The sequence below is a fragment of the Ranitomeya imitator genome, chromosome 9 (genome assembly GCF_032444005.1).
Source record: "Ranitomeya imitator isolate aRanImi1 chromosome 9, aRanImi1.pri, whole genome shotgun sequence".
NCBI lineage: Eukaryota > Metazoa > Chordata > Amphibia > Anura > Dendrobatidae > Ranitomeya > Ranitomeya imitator.
Window position 1 is genome coordinate 28,888,525 of NC_091290.1, and position 15,551 is coordinate 28,904,075.

Sequence of the window (15,551 nt, forward strand, 5' to 3'; positions counted from 1 at the left end):
GAGGGCCTGTGTCCGTTCACCTGCGTTGCGCAACGATGCCGCAGTTGACCAAAGTCGCGGTCTAGCCCCAGCCTTACATTAGTGTTGGCTGACTACAATGTTTCCGTGAATCCTATGGATCTAAATTATTCCCAAAATGTATAACTGCAATGAATTTATTAATATATAAAGTATATATTACGTCTCGTATATGTAGACCTAGCATAAAGGACAAGATAATAGCTTTTTTTTTACGTATAAATTGTAGTGGACAAGTAAAAAAAAAAAATGATTGCCAATTGTTACTATGGTTTCAGTGCCGATGTGCACCTTGGGGGACATTTCCGCAAACTGCTTCATAAAAAAGAAAAAGATTATAATCCAATAATCCATAGCAACCAATGGAATTCCCACTTTAATTTTCCTTGAAAGGCTTAGACAAGAAAAGCAAATTTGTAAACCGTTTCCATTGATAACTGTCTTTTATTTTTTTTTCCACTGTGCACCAATTCTCAAGGATGTTCTCAATGTATTACCGCTAATTTACCCTGCGGTATATTTGTTAAGCTGGGATCGATAAATCTTCCTCCGGCCAATCTCATGATCTCGCAGACTCTGATGTATAAGTCAAATTACATTTCGAGATCCAGGTCTACTGATTTTACAGCAGGACTATGCAGCTATTATTCAGTCATCTAAAAAATACTTGCAAGAGGGTAAATGTGGCCTCATGCCGCCCTCCTGCCACTTAGACTGCTGCTATTATTATGTTGTTCACGTTGCCCTTATGATTTTGCATTGGTATTTCGCATTGTATTCATTTCCAGACCACAGACTTTCCACGGTAAGATGATGACCTGTGAGATTTTTGTGCTGCCGGCCCTCACATCGACATATGTTCAGTGTCTAGGTTATAATTTTCTGCTCATTTCCAGCAATGCATTCAGTGTGTGTGCTGGATGCTATGAGTAGTGCTGAGTCAGTCTAATGCTGCAACAGTATAGCAATAAATGTCTGGGGTCCTAGAGAAGCTGGGCAGAGAATATGAGTGGTAGAGGTTATTTAGGGTTTGTCTTCTCTTCAGTGTGTGTCATTTGTAGAGGACCTGTGTCAGTTGTAGAGGGCCTGTGTCAGTTGTAGAGGGCCTGTGTCAGTTACAGAGGGCCTGTGTCAGTTGTAGAGGGCCTGTGTCAGTTGTAGAAGGCCTGTGTCAGTTGTAGAGGGCCTGCGTCAGTTGTAGAGGGCCTGTGACAGTTGTAGAGGGCCTGTGTCAGTTGTAGAGGGCCTGTGTCAGTTGTAGAAGGCCTGTGTCAGTTGTAGAGGGCCTGTGTCAGTTGTAGAGGGCCTGTGTCAGTTGTAGAAGGCCTGTGTCAGTTGTAGAGGGCCTGCGTCAGTTGTAGAGGGCCTGTGACAGTTGTAGAGGGCCTGTGTCAGTTACAGAGGGCCTGTGTCAGTTGTAGAGGGCCTGTGTCAGTTGCAGAGGGCCTGTGTGAGTTACAGAGGGCCTGTGTCAGTTGTAAAGGGCCTGTGTCAGTTGTAGAGGGCCTGCATCAGTTGTAGAAGGCCTGTGTCAGTTGTAGAGGGCCTGTGTCAGTTGTAGAGGGCCTGTGTCAGTTGTAGAGGGCCTGTGTCAGTTGTATAGGGCCTGTGTCAGTTGCAGAGGGCCTGTGTGAGTTACAGAGGGCCTGTGTCAGTTGTAAAGGGCCTGTGTCAGTTGTAGAGGGCCTGCATCAGTTGTAGAAGGCCTGTGTCAGTTGTAGCGGGCCTGTGTCAGTTGTAGAAGGCCTGTGTCAGTTGTAGAGGGCCTGCGTCAGTTGTAGAGGGCCTGTGTCAGTTGTAGAGGGCCTGTGTCAGTTGTAGAGGGCCTGTGTCAGTTGTAGAGGGCCTGTGTCAGTTGTAGAGGGCCTGTGTCAGTTACAGAGGGCCTGTTTCAGTTACAGAGGGTGTTGTGAATTCTGTTGTCGAACTCCCTCCTGTGGTCGTGAATGGTACTTCGGCGAGTTCTGTCTATGGGCTCCCTCTGGTGGCTTTGAGTGAAGCTGCTGCTTCTGAGGTTCCTTACACAGGTGACGTGGGTTATCCTTTGGTTGGCTGCTCTATTTAACTCCTCTCAGATCGTTACTCCATGCCAGCTGTCAATGTTTTTGCATTCGTTCAGTTCGCTCCTGGATCTCTCTGGTGACCTGCCTTCTCCTGCAGAAGCTAAGTTCCTTATAGTCTTATTTTGTTCTCTGTTTTCTTGTCCAGCTGGTTTTCATGATTTTGTCTTGCTAGCTGGAAGCTCTGGGATGCAGAGTGGCTCCCACATCCCAGAGCTCGTCCTGTATGAGGTTTAACTATCAGGTCATTTCGGGTGCTCCTAACCACCAGGTCATAACAAGAGGGCCTGTGTCAGTTGTAGAGGGCCTGTGTCAGTTACAGAGGGCCTGTGTCAGTTGTAGAGGGCCTGTGTCAGTTGCAGAGGGCCTGCATCAGTTGTAGAGGGCCTGTGTCAGTTGTAGAGGGCCTGTGTCAGTTACAAAGGGCCTGTGTCAGTTGTAAAGGGCCTGTGTCAGTTGCAGAGGGCCTCCGTCAGTTACAGAGGGCCTGTGTCAGTTGCAGAGGGCCTGCATCAGTTGTAGAGGGCCTGTGTCAGTTGTAGAGGGCCTGTGTCAGTTACAAAGGGCCTGTGTCAGTTGTAAAGGGCCTGTGTCAGTTGCAGAGGGCCTCCGTCAGTTACAGAGGGCCTGTGTCGGTTGTAGAGGGTCTGTGTCAATGTAGAGGGCCTCTGTCAGTTGCAGAGGACCTGTGTGAGTTGCAGAGGACCTGTGTCAGTTGCAGAGGACCTGTGTGAATTGCAGAGGGCCAGCGTCAGTTGCAGAGGGCCTGCATCAGTTGTAGGGCCTGTGTCAGTTGCAGAGGGCTTGTGTGAGTTGCAGATGGCCTGTGTGAATTGCAGAGGGCCAGCGTCAGTTGCAGAGGGCCTGCATCAGTTGTAGGGCCTGTGTCAGTTGCAGAGGGCTTGTGTGAGTTGCAGATGGCCTGTGTGAGTTGCAGAGGGCCAGCTTCAGTTGCAGAGGGCCTGCGTCAGTTGTAGGGCCTGCGTCAGTTGCAGAGGGCTTGTGTGAGTTGCAGATGGCCTGTGCCAGTTACAGAGGGTCTGTGTCAGTTGCAGAAGCCCTGTACCAGTTACATAGAGCATGTGCCAGTTACCAAGGCCTGTGCCAGTTACAGAGAGCATGTGCCAGTTGCAGAGGACTTGTGCCAGTTGCAGAGGGCCTGTGTCAGTTACAGAGAGCCTGTGCCGGTTACAGAGAGCATGTGCCAGTTGCAGAGGGCATGTGTCAGTTGGAGTGAGCCTGTGTGAGTTGCAGAGGGCTTGTACCAGTTACAGAGAGCATGTGCCAGTTGCAGAGGGCCTGTGTCAGTTGCAGAGGGCCTGTGTCAGTTGCAGAGAACCTGTGCCAGTTACCAAGAGCATGTGCCAGTTGCAGAGGGCCTGCGTCAGTTGCAGAGGGCCTGCGTCAGTTGCAGAGGGCCTGTGTGAGTTGCAGAGGGCCTGTGTGAGTTGCAGAGGGCCTGTGTCAGTTGCAGAGGGCCTGTGTGAGTTGCAGAGAACCTGTGCCAGTTACCGAGAGCATGTGCCAGTTGCAGAGGGCCTGTGTGAGTTGCAGAGGGCCTGTGTGAGTTGCAGAGGGCCTGTGTGAGTTGCAGAGGGCCTGTGTGAGTTGCAGAGGGCCTGTGTGAGTTGCAGAGGGCCTGTGTGAGTTGCAGAGGGCCTGTGTGAGTTGCAGAGGGCCTGTGTGAGTTGCAGAGGGCCTGTGTGAGTTGCAGAGGGCCTGTGTGAGTTGCAGAGGGCCTGTGTGAGTTGCAGAGGGCCTGTGTGAGTTGCAGAGGGCCTGTGTGAGTTGCAGAGGGCTTGTGTGAGTTGCAGAGGGCCTGTGCCAGTTACCGAGAGCATGTGCCAGTTGCAGAGGGCCTGTGTCAGTTGCAGAGGGCCTGTGTCAGTTGCAGAGGGCCTGTGTCAGTTGCAGAGGGCCTGTGTGAGTTGCAGAGGGCCTGTGTCAGTTACACAGAGCATGTGTGGTCAGCCCAAGCTATAGTGCTGAATAGTGTCTAACTGATAGGCAGTGGAAACATCTGGAGCTGTGTGCCGTGCCTCTGGAGCTACTGCCTGGAGCCAAAGGTCTAAGGAAGCCAGAGAAGCAACGCCACAGTTTGGCTTCCACATTGGGTCTAATGTCCCGACAGAGCCACCAAACGGGTGCCGGAACGTAATGTGAAAGTACTCTAACACAGGCACTGTAAATCCACTTTTGCCATCCCTTTATATACTCATGGGTATCAACTATACTCGATGAAGTCATAATTTATGGTTGGTATTACTGCTGCATTACTTCTTTGCAAAAAGCAAATACATGCTTCAGCTTGTGATGATTTGTATTAACGGGGTTGGCAGCATGTATGCGATCTGCATACTTCCGCTCACATTCTGACTTTCAAAATCAGTGCACCCTCTCTCGATAGAAGTGTTCTGAGTGACGTCGAGGATGTCTAGTCGAAATGTGAGCGGAAGTATGCAAATGACATACACGCAGCCACATGACCTCCGGCTCCCGGCACAGGAAACCCCTGACGGCGCACATTGTTAAGGAAAGCGGCTCCAGACCATTGACTCTGCTGTTATAAAGAGACATGAGATAAATGTCACCTCAATTGCTCGTGCATATGATAGTATTTACAGTCTGAGTGCAATCGGGCAAAACATCGGCTTGCACTGGGACCAATGTTAGTCAGTGAGGCCGTGCACATGTCGACTTTTTTCCTTTGACAGATTCCGTCTGAGACAAAAATCAGAGTTCTTAGATTTCGCAATGCAGCAGAGCTGCAAAAGCTAACCCCGCCCACACCAGGCTCTATATGTACATTGTCTATAGATAGCTACTTATCAGAGAAGGGGGCGGAGTCGGGACTAGCAAGCGTGTGCCTGCTAGTCACAGCAATGATAATCACCTGGTGATAAAACCTTCATTGCAAGAAAACAACAGCACGCAGCCTGATAAGTGACACATCGTTGAAATCTGTGCTTTAACCCCTACTTCATGCTGTCAGGAGGTTACAGGTTATATATCAAATACCTGCTGACAGATTGCTTTTAAAATTTTAAAATAGCATGATTGGAACGCATCCTACCTTCTATTCTATCCTCCAATTATGGAACAGAAAAATGGAATTCCTAACGCAGACGGGAACAGGGATCTGGTGAAAATAATAACTGTCTATGTTTATTGCAAATATCTAGGTATCTCACAAACCTGCCAGCCATTTACTATCTTCTGGTTGAAGATTCCAAACTCATATCGGATTCCATAACCGTAAGCAGCCAGTCCAAGGGTGGCCATGGAGTCCAGAAAACAAGCTGAGAAAGGTATGGATAGAACGTTAATAATTCAGCAAAAATATCTCCAATGTTGAATACGTTCACGGTGCAGATTCTTGAAAACCCTGACGGTAATGGATCCTGATGTCACTATTATGTGTATTACTAGTCGTGACTTACTTCTGGTACGGAAACATCAGGGATTTGGGCTCAACAATTGGACTTGTAGAAGTAACCCATGATTTGCTAAATGTTCTGCCATTAGCACTCTAATATGGGGAAACTTCTGGAGAGCTGTGGAGACTTTAAGGCCGGTTTCACACGTCAGTGGCTCCGGTACGTGAGGTGACAGTTTCCTCACGTACCGGAGACACTGACTCACGTAGACACACCCCATAGGGGTGGAGCGCATATTCATGACTGTAATGGGCGGCACCACGTGACCGCTCATACAGGAGAAGTGCGGCAAGGACAGGACGCTGTGTGAGTATTTTATTACCAGCGGGCGGCACACAGGGGGTGTGAGGGGGGTTGGGACTGGGATCTTTATTTAAAACACGAAAAAACCAAAAAAAAAAAGGATTTTTCATATCTTCTTTCCAGCGAACGCTGCTGGAGAGAAGATATGAATGGCGGCTTCAGCACCACATGGGGGGACAGCGCTTACTGTAGCGCTGTCTCCTGCACGGCACACTGACAGCGTCCGTGTGCGGTACGTGTTTTACACGGACCCATTGACTTTAAAGGTCCGTGTAATCTGTGCGCTCCCACGAACACTGACATGTCTCCGAGTTTTGCACACGGACACACGGTCCATGAAAACACTCTGACATGTGCAGAGATACATTGATTTCAATGTGTCTACGTGAGTCAGTGTCTCCGGCACGTGAGGAAACTGTCACCTCATGTACCGGAGCCACTGACATGTGAAACCGGCCTAACAGGGTATTCCCATCTCATAAAGTGATGGCATATTGCTAGTATAGGCGGTTACCTTGATATTGGTGAAATCCAACATTGTAGAAAGGTTTTTAATGTATAATTATGTGCAAATAATCATTCACAGCAGAAGAAAAAAAAACTTCAAATTGACAGAGTCTGCACAAAATTCCAAGTCAAATTCGACTACGGCCCGTATCGCATGCAGTGGTATTTTTGCACCCCTGCTTACATGCAGCGGAAAATTTCTAGGCATATTTTTAGCACATGCTACTTATTTTGCATGGAAGAGAAGAGGATTGGATCCATTAGTGGTACATTTTGTGCAGAGCTGTTTGTTACACACCAGTCCTGGATACGGGCTTTGCTTCCCTCATCCTGGTCCACCGAACTCTGTTGTGCTCACATCGGGCTCTGCAGATGGACCAGCGTGATCCCATGTGATCCTCTGCCTGGGCCTATATAAGGCCTACCAAAACACACACACTTGTGTCTTGGTATTAAGACTGTCAAGTGCTCCGGAGTCCTGGGTGCCTACAGCCTACAGGACTTCAGCTACCTGTTCCTGGTTTCCTGTCCACCTGCGGCCTCCAGGACCTCTGCCTCCTGTTCCCCGTCTCCTGTCCACCTGCGGTCTCCAGGACCTCTGCCTCCTGTTCCCCGTCTCCTGTCCACCTGCGGTCTCCAGGACCTCTGCTGCCTGTTCCCGGTCACCTGTCTGTCCGAGGTCTCCAGGACCTCCACTACCTGTTCCCGGTCTCCTGTCCACCTGCGGTCTCCAGGACCTCTGCTGCCTGTTCCCAGTCTCCTGTCCATCTGAGGTCTCTAGGACCTCCACTATCTGTTTCCGGTCTCCTGTCCACCTGCAGTCTCCAGGACGTCTGCTGCATGGTCCCAGTCTCCTGTCCATCCGAGGTCTCCAGGACCTCTGCCTCCTGTTCCTTGTCTCCTATCCACCTGCGGTCTCCAGAACCTTTGCTTCCTGTTTCTTTTGTGCCTCACCTGCCTGCTGCACTGATTCCTGTGGCCACAAGGACCTTGGGCTTAGTGGATCCACCTCACCAGGTGAGTGTAACACTGTTACAGAAATCCAGGGATAGCCCTCCAGTTATCTGATGCAGAAATACATGTTGGCTTTTAAACCGGTGTGTGACCGTACCCTAATAATCTGTCCTACTTACCTGCCAGTCTTCCCAGACCACCATTTCCAAGACCTGCATCTTCCTCAATTTCCTCAAGCTCCTCCATGTCTAGTCCAAGCTAAACAGAGATTGGAGAACACAATTATTTCTCCATCATGTTAGCATGTAAGGTATTCAGATTGCTTTCATCATGATCTTTACCTGATATGTAGCTTCATCACAAGCATTTTCAAGACCCAGATTTACCATAGTATTCTGGAGAGTACGACCCATATAAAACTCCAGGGAGAGGTAGTAAATTCTCTGCAAGACAAGATACCATTATAAACAGTCGTAACAAACACTCATAGGAATTGTAATTAGACATGAGTAGATCGTTCTGTGTAGGATCGAGTTCAAGTCGAATTTCCTGAAATTCTCCATTCACAGTGAATTCAAACTCTTTGTGACTCCAATTCTCAATTCACTGGCCACCATTTTGGTAACCCCCCCATTGTTCACTGCCCACCAGTCCTCTTTTTACCATTAAGCACCCTATCTCAGGCCTCTTCCCTATGACCCAGGATATCCAGACGCCATTTGGAATGTCTGGCCCATGGGGGTCACTGCGCATAATAAGGTTGTGATGTGTGCCAAGACCTTACAGCTCAAAGTTACTGCCGGCAGTCCTGGCTTACAGTGAAGAGAACAGCAATGCGGTGTGAGACAACAGACAGAAGAAGACCAGATAGCTGATAGCGAGCAGCAGGGTGGAAGGAGAGGTGACAGGTGAGTTTTAGGTTTTTTTGTTTTTCACATGTTACATTTATTATGCTTTGGGGTCTATGGAGACCCCAGAGCATAATAAGAAATGTTCAATTTGCTGCAAATTTATTTGTTGAGAATCAAATCTTCTGGGAAAATTTGGCAAAGCCAAATCCTAAATGATACACTAATTGTAACTCATAGGGTGTGTGCAGATGTTTTTTGGGTCATGTACTTTTTCCCCTGCATTGGGCTGACCAATCATAATCAGGCAGCAACATACAGGAGAAAAAAAATGAACATGCCCTCCACTTCTAAATCTCATCTCATGGCAGGGAGAATGTGGGTAGGGTGAGAGCTGACAGCTTCGTGAGATGAGATCTGAAAGTGTTTGTAATGATACATATCTCAGCTCAGGAGAGGAAGTCGGGTTCTTTTCTCCCCTCTGAGTTACTGCCTGCTTATGATTGGTCAGCTTCATGCAGGGGAACATATACACACCCCCAGAGACAAATTATAACCTAAACTTTACAAGCTAATATCTCCGCAACGAAGAGGCAAAAAATAAAAAATAAAAACTATGTTCTGCTCAGCTCTGTGGCCACTATTTCGTGTTGTTGCCAGTTTAACATGCTCAAACTGGTTCTTTTTAAGCACTGGGTATGCGTAGAAAATATAGAGGTATTTAGAGACACCTTTAGTAAACATGGATATGTCTAAAACGGAGAATTTGGCTTCCGTTCCTGTCCATTTGGAATCCATTTCTGTTCCGTTTTATTTAAATTTTTAACTGGATTTTTTTAGAAACTGATCCCAAACCCTAGTGTGAACCTATCTTTACATGCTTAAGAAAAAGATTCTCCAATGTTGATATTTCATGAGAAATTCAAGTATTTACTAAAACACATTTCAGGAGAGCTGCCAGATCCTCTTTAACTATGTATAACCTTTAACGAACGAGCTTGAGGCATGGGCGAGATAAGATCAGTCGTTAAGATCTCTTTACTGCTAATGAAGTACATGCACGAAAACGGGAAAAAAAAGCAAAAACCGTTCTAGGCGTAGGATAAAAAAAAATTATTCCGGTGCTCGACATGACAGAATAACATATGAAGGAGCACGTCATGGAGCCCGGTCTAGCGTTCTCTACTGAGATCTTTAAAGCGATGTCTGTAAACGTAGCATCGACAGACAGCATAAATTGTTTTGTTCGGATAAACCTCTGCCCGGCTTATGCAGTCATTGCCTAATCCCGGCTCCCTGTTTGTCATCACACACAAAGCTCTGATCAAACCGGAGTGTGAAAAGGATGAATTACCCTGACAAGTGATTTTAAGACTTAAGACTTGCTTGGTATATACAGCCTTCGAAAAAAAAAAAAAAACGCTCTTCACAGATTCACTTAATTCAGTCAAACCAAATCTGGGGATCTGAGGCCTATGTGATTATCTATGATTGGAGGGCTTGCCTAAGTTGCAGCTATATGGATTTTTTTTTCTTAAAAATGGCTAACAACATAATGAGGTGACCCGGCGTCTAATACATTTCCGTACCGAAAAATTCAAGACTGATTAGTAAGATTAAAAATTTCACAACTTCAAACTATTAAATACCAAAATCATTAATATGGTCAAATTTTTATTTTAACACAATGGGGCTGATGTTCTAAAACTGTCCTAACTTTTAGACTAGGCAGTAGAGTTGAACACAACGATTCTTGGTCCAGCGGCCATGTTGTCAGTCCTTGGACCCTGCGAACCTTGATCTACCTTGTAGCATTCCGGTGCCTCTTCTGATAAGTAGATTTGGCTGGATGCCATAGTTGTGGTGTGATGCCCACATGATGTCACACCGAGCTGGGGATATCAGAAGAGGAGCTGGAAGGTTCTCAGGGCTCTGGTCCAGCGGCCATGGACTTCCGGTTCATTAAAATTTTTATGATCAACTCTACTAGTCAGTCTTAAAATATGCCAAATTTATCAAAGGGGGTATTTGCCACTCGGAAAACCTCTCCTCAATGCCTATGTTTCCCCAATGTAAAATAATAACACCTAAACTCCCCTCAGGTGCCGGCGCTGTTCCAGCAGTTGTGGCACTGGCTCTCACAATAGCTCTGGCCAATCAGCTCTGTTCCCCCCCTCCTTAGAACAGATTACATACTGTACATTCAGACAAAGTCAGATCTGTAGCTCTCTCACTTCTTCCGGATGTGTGTGATTCATCCAAAGGCAGGGAGAGTGAAGCGGCCTATGATCTACCGTCAGGATCACGTGACATAATGTCACACGATCCCTGGGAGACGCAGTGCCGACACCGCTGGAACAGCGCTGGCACCAGAAGTGAGTAGAAGTGTTATTATTTTCCAAGGGTAAAAATATGGATTGAAAAGGGGTTGTCCAAGTAGTGCTCAACCCCTTTTTATTAATTTGATGCATCCTTAGACCGTCTAGTTGGGTCCGTTTCCATTACTGAACCAGAGGTCATTTAATAGCCAATATACACACAGACTGCACTTCCAATGCGCAATGAACAATCTGTAACAGCACATAAGCTGCCATTGTTCTCGGCAAGCAATAAATAGCCAGGTCATCCACCGGGAAGGAATGGTGTCTCTGTGATGGTGTCTCCGCGGTGTTGGATGTTTTGATCTCCCCGAGGTCATTCATCCTTAAGGTACCTTCACATTAAGCGACGCTGCAGCGATCCAGACAACGATCTCGATCGCTGCAGCGTCGCTGTGTGGTCGCTGGAGAGCTGTCACACAGACAGCTCTCCAGCGAACCAACGATGCCGGTCCCCTGGTAACCAGGGTAAACATCGGGTTACTAAGCACAGGGCCGCTCTTAGTAACCCGATGTTTATCCTGGTTACCAGCGTAAATGTAAAAAAAAACAAACACTACATACTTACATTCCGGCGTCTGTCCTCTCCGGCGCTCTGCTTCTCTGCACTGAGCGCCGGCCGGAAAGCAGAGCACAGCGGTGACGTCACCGCTGTGCTCTGCTTTCTGGCCGCTGCGCTTACACATTGCAGAGAAGCAGAGCGCCGGAGAGGACAGACACCGGAATGTAAGTATGTAGTGTTTGTTTTTTTTTACATTTACGCTGGTAACCAGGGTAAACATCGGGTTACTAAGCGCAGCCCTGCGCTTAGTAACCCGATGTTTACCCTGGATACCAGTGAAGGCATCGCTGAATCGGCGTCACACACGCCGATTCAGCGATGTCTGCGGGAGTCCAGCGACAAAATAAAGTTCTGGCCCTCTAGCTCCGACCAACGATGGCACAGCAGGATCCAGATCGCTGCTGCCTGTCAAACTGAACGATATCGCTAGCCAGGACGCTGCAACGTCACGGATCGCTAGCGATATCGTTCAGTGTGACGGTACGTTTATGTTTATAGTCTCTTTACTAGGCACTGCTCCTAATAGCCAGTTTCCTACTCCACACTGAGGGACAAATACCCCAAAACAGCTGTCTGTGGATGGATACAATTTTTTGGCATAGGTGGTTTTCCTTTTGGATGCTGCCCTTCCCGTGGTTGTTCCTTCCCGGTGAAAGACCTGGCTATTCATTGCTTACGTGGAGAAACACGTGATGGTGTCTCCGCGGCTTTTCTACATGCATGTGTCAAAGTTTTGTCAAAGCCAAATACCAGGAAGCATAAAAAAAGGCAAAAACAAATTAGATGCTGACTGTATAATTTTTTTACTTCTTTTTTTCTTTTATACATTTTCAAAGAAATTGTAATTCTTTATATATTTTTTCCCTGTGTCTAGGGGGATGTGTGTAACTCCTTTGCTTGTAAATGGAGAAGACTTTCTGAACATCGGCCTTTTTTTTTTTTTCTTTCTTTTCTGAAAATGTGTTAAAAACAATACTTTATTCTTGTACTACAGATACGGCTTACTAAAGAGAAAGAAATCCACTTAGGCTCTGCCATTCAAGAACATTTTTTTTTATAAAAAAAAAACCCAAAGCAGCTTTATTTAAAACATGACATATCAAAAAGAGACGAGAAAAAAAGCGTAAAAAAAAAAACTATAAAATGCAAGTGAAGACAGGTAAGTAACCTAATTTACCTAGAAGGTGCAAAAAAACTGCAAAATCAAATACTCATCATGGGAAGATAGCCTTAGATCGTTCAAAACGGAATAAATGTATGTATATATAAATGTGTATATATATATATATATATATATATATATATATATATATATTTATTAATACTGATAAATGCTTCTGTGTCTTGATATTGATACACACATGTTATAGCGCCCTGTGGTGTTTGATTCACTCTTACAATATAGTGGACAAACACTGGGGGGCGCCATGACAAATTGTCTCTCCAGGAGTATTATTGTGGGAAAATAATAATAGTAAAGTAGTAATATATACCATATGTACCATACAGTATATACCGATGTATATTTTTATTTTATTTTATATATATTTAACATATATTAAATATAATAATATCTTATACGCTCAATCCGTCATTCTTTCTCAATCCTTTTTAAAAAAAATAAAATCTCAAAAATAAGGCGATCCAAGAGTGTCCTGCAGGAAAATCAGAGATCAGCTGTAATCTGTGTGGACCCAGCAACAAGTGTTGACTTTTCTAGCAGCGCCACCACAGGAGGACTCATTAGCTGCCATATAATGTACGAATGTGCTGGGGTCCTCCATTACAGGGAGAGCTAAAATGAACGAACAAGAATGCCCCCAAAATAGGTTTTCTAAACCAGACAGACGATTTAATTTTAAGGATATCATAAGTTGCTGTGGAATTCTGTGTCCACATAGAAAAACGGGAAAAATGTGTTGGTGACGTCTACAAATTGGGGGTATTTTATGACTTCAGAACAGGATGACCTACAGCACATACATCACTCATTTGTGCCGCATGTAGGATTATTTTAATTAACCCTGCTGTTGTCTTCGGTCAAAAATGACCGACCTTGCACTTCAATATTCTTTCAAATATTCAAGATGCGGCTCTGAAACCCGTAGCCGACCCATCCTCATTTAAGTCAATCAACCACGAGTTTCAGAACCGCATCTTGAACACCCCCAAAAATACCAAAGTTCAAAATCGGTCTCCCAAGACCGAAGACAACAGCAGGGTTAATTAAACATTGATGACAATAATAGGCCTAAAGTGGTTTGGAGATGTACAGTACAATATTGGAGAATTGCAAATTGCTTTGTTTTCTAATATATCTTGATAATCGGAAAAGTTCCTTCTACTACCAAAATTAGTCGCCCCATGAAGAATAAATACTCCATGGTGGACCCTGGATAGTAAAGATGGTCTACTGTTTGCTATGTGGACCACAGGTTCACACAAATGCAATCTGCCGAGACTTAAAGGATTTGCACAAAGTTTGAGGACGCAGTCAGACGGCCATAAAACACCAACGATGATGGCATCATAGTGCACGGACTGGCCGGCAGCTATCCCGATCCAAACGTGACAGCATGTATTTCTCGATCAGGAGAGCCGCCGGCCAGTCCGATCATTGCGATATGATCGTGGTCCATCTCATTGCGCCCCTTAAAGTTATACCCTATCTGCGTCTTCACGATCGCCGGGGTCCAACCACCGGTGACACCACTGGTTCTGAGAAGCGGTGGTTGAGCACGGGCACCTTCACTACGTTCAACCGCCATGGGACTGTCGGAGATAGCCAAGTGCCAGCTTTTTCTTGCAGGTCTATATATGCTCAAGCAACCCTTCATTCAGACAGGCTCCATTCCCAGGACCAACTGGGGTCCCAGAAGTTGGCCCCCTTGCAATTGTGAAGTTGTGGATTAAACCTTTGAGGCAGTAGGACAGATTACTCGAGGACAGCAAGTCAATATCGCTCAATTAAAGGACCTATCACGCAGGCTGATGCCAACTATATAGGGACTAAAGAACATTAATACGATCCTTTGGTTGTGTTTGCATATTGTCGGCAGCACATTCCCTGTCTAAACAGGAGATGTGCTGTTGAAAAACAATGAACAATTATACCCAATCATATTTAAAGAGCACCGGTCACGAGGTTAAAAGTTACTTGTAGTTTAGTCCCACTGCTCCCCCAAGTATGCAGTTGTTGTTTTTTTTTAGATCTGCCATATGGTTCCAGAGATATGGACCTTTCTTTGCCAAGGGGCGTGGCTCACAGCGTAGAGAATCCTGTGAGACACGCCCTCTTGGTTAAGACCATCAAATGCAGCACTAAATAAAAAGGACCATATCTGTGGAACCGTTTGGCCAATTTAAAAAAGGCGAAAAATGAATTAATCAGGGGAGAAGCGGGAACAATATGACAACAAAAAATGGCCACTTTTAAACTTATCATAATTTCTCTTTAAAAGTATGTTTAGCCTTTTTTTGTTATTTTGAAGGTAACATGTAAAAATATGTGATCCTGAATTACGGTAACACACACAGTTTAAAAAAAAAAAAACTACAGCCATCTTGCATCTTTTTGCTGGATGTCTTGGGGTGTATCACAACTCACCTTGGGGTCATTTTCATAGTAGTGCTGTTGTGTTCGGATCCACCGACCCACCAGGTGATCACGGACCGTGTGCCCGAGGGCAAAGTAGTAGTCACGGGGATTGGCCACGTTACGATCCTTCACGAGGGTGAAGTGTAAGTGACGGTTAAAGTTCTTCTTCAGGTCGGAAACATTTTCTGCTCCTGCCAAACCCCGGACACTGATCTGCTTTCTCTTCTCCTGGTCAGTAAGGGGTCTAGACATGGTAAAGTGTAAATAAAGGGAAAAAGGGGGAATAAAAAGAAGAGTAATAAAAGAAAAGGACCAAAGTTGGAATGGTGCTGGTGCAGAGGGAGAGTGGAGGTGACGACAAGACTTCGGAGTGTCTCACTGACTCAACTCATCTCTTCCAAAAAGCACACCCTTCGCCAACCCCTCCTACAAAACCAAATAGCCAAAGGGCAGGACCACAGGAGGCAGGGTGTACAGAAGGTTAAGAGGTGGTGGGATGAAAGTGGATGGGGTATATATGGAAGGCTAGCCAAATGTGCTCGCTCCACTAATGCATTTTACATTCTTGACATGATCTTGGGAAGGTGAAGGTTACGGCAAGTGTCAACGTCTACATTCAGGTACTAGATACAGCCTGAGAGCAGAGCAAGGCAGCGAGACAGAGGAGGAAAGAGGCTGAACACTGGTTCCAACAGTTTTCTAGCAGGGGGAAACACATGGGTTAATTTGGAGACGGGAGATCGTATTTAGTCTGTCCATCTGGTGGTTAAATATAGTGGTGACCTTCAGCTGGTAGGATATATGCGTTACAGGGCAGAGAGCAGGGGTGGCACAGAAGACAGCCCCATGTAACGCTCAATTGTCCAGGATTATTGGCAAAAATCTA

The 15,551-nt window shown here is 45.9% G+C and overlaps 1 protein-coding gene across 1 annotated transcript in view; it reads right to left on the bottom strand.

The window, feature by feature from the left end:
- PYGM (glycogen phosphorylase, muscle associated) overlaps positions 1-15,039 on the bottom strand; it is a 58,994-nt gene extending 43,955 nt beyond the window's left edge. Inside the window, exons 1-4 of the mRNA XM_069740506.1 lie at positions 14,675-15,039; positions 7,621-7,722; positions 7,459-7,537; positions 5,274-5,377 (exon numbers count right to left, since the gene is read on the bottom strand). Of these exons, the coding sequence (XP_069596607.1) occupies positions 5,274-5,377; positions 7,459-7,537; positions 7,621-7,722; positions 14,675-14,917 (528 nt within the window). The 5' untranslated portion in view covers positions 14,918-15,039. The remainder of the gene's footprint in view (positions 1-5,273; positions 5,378-7,458; positions 7,538-7,620; positions 7,723-14,674) is intronic.
- Positions 15,040-15,551: the final 512 nt, after the last annotated feature.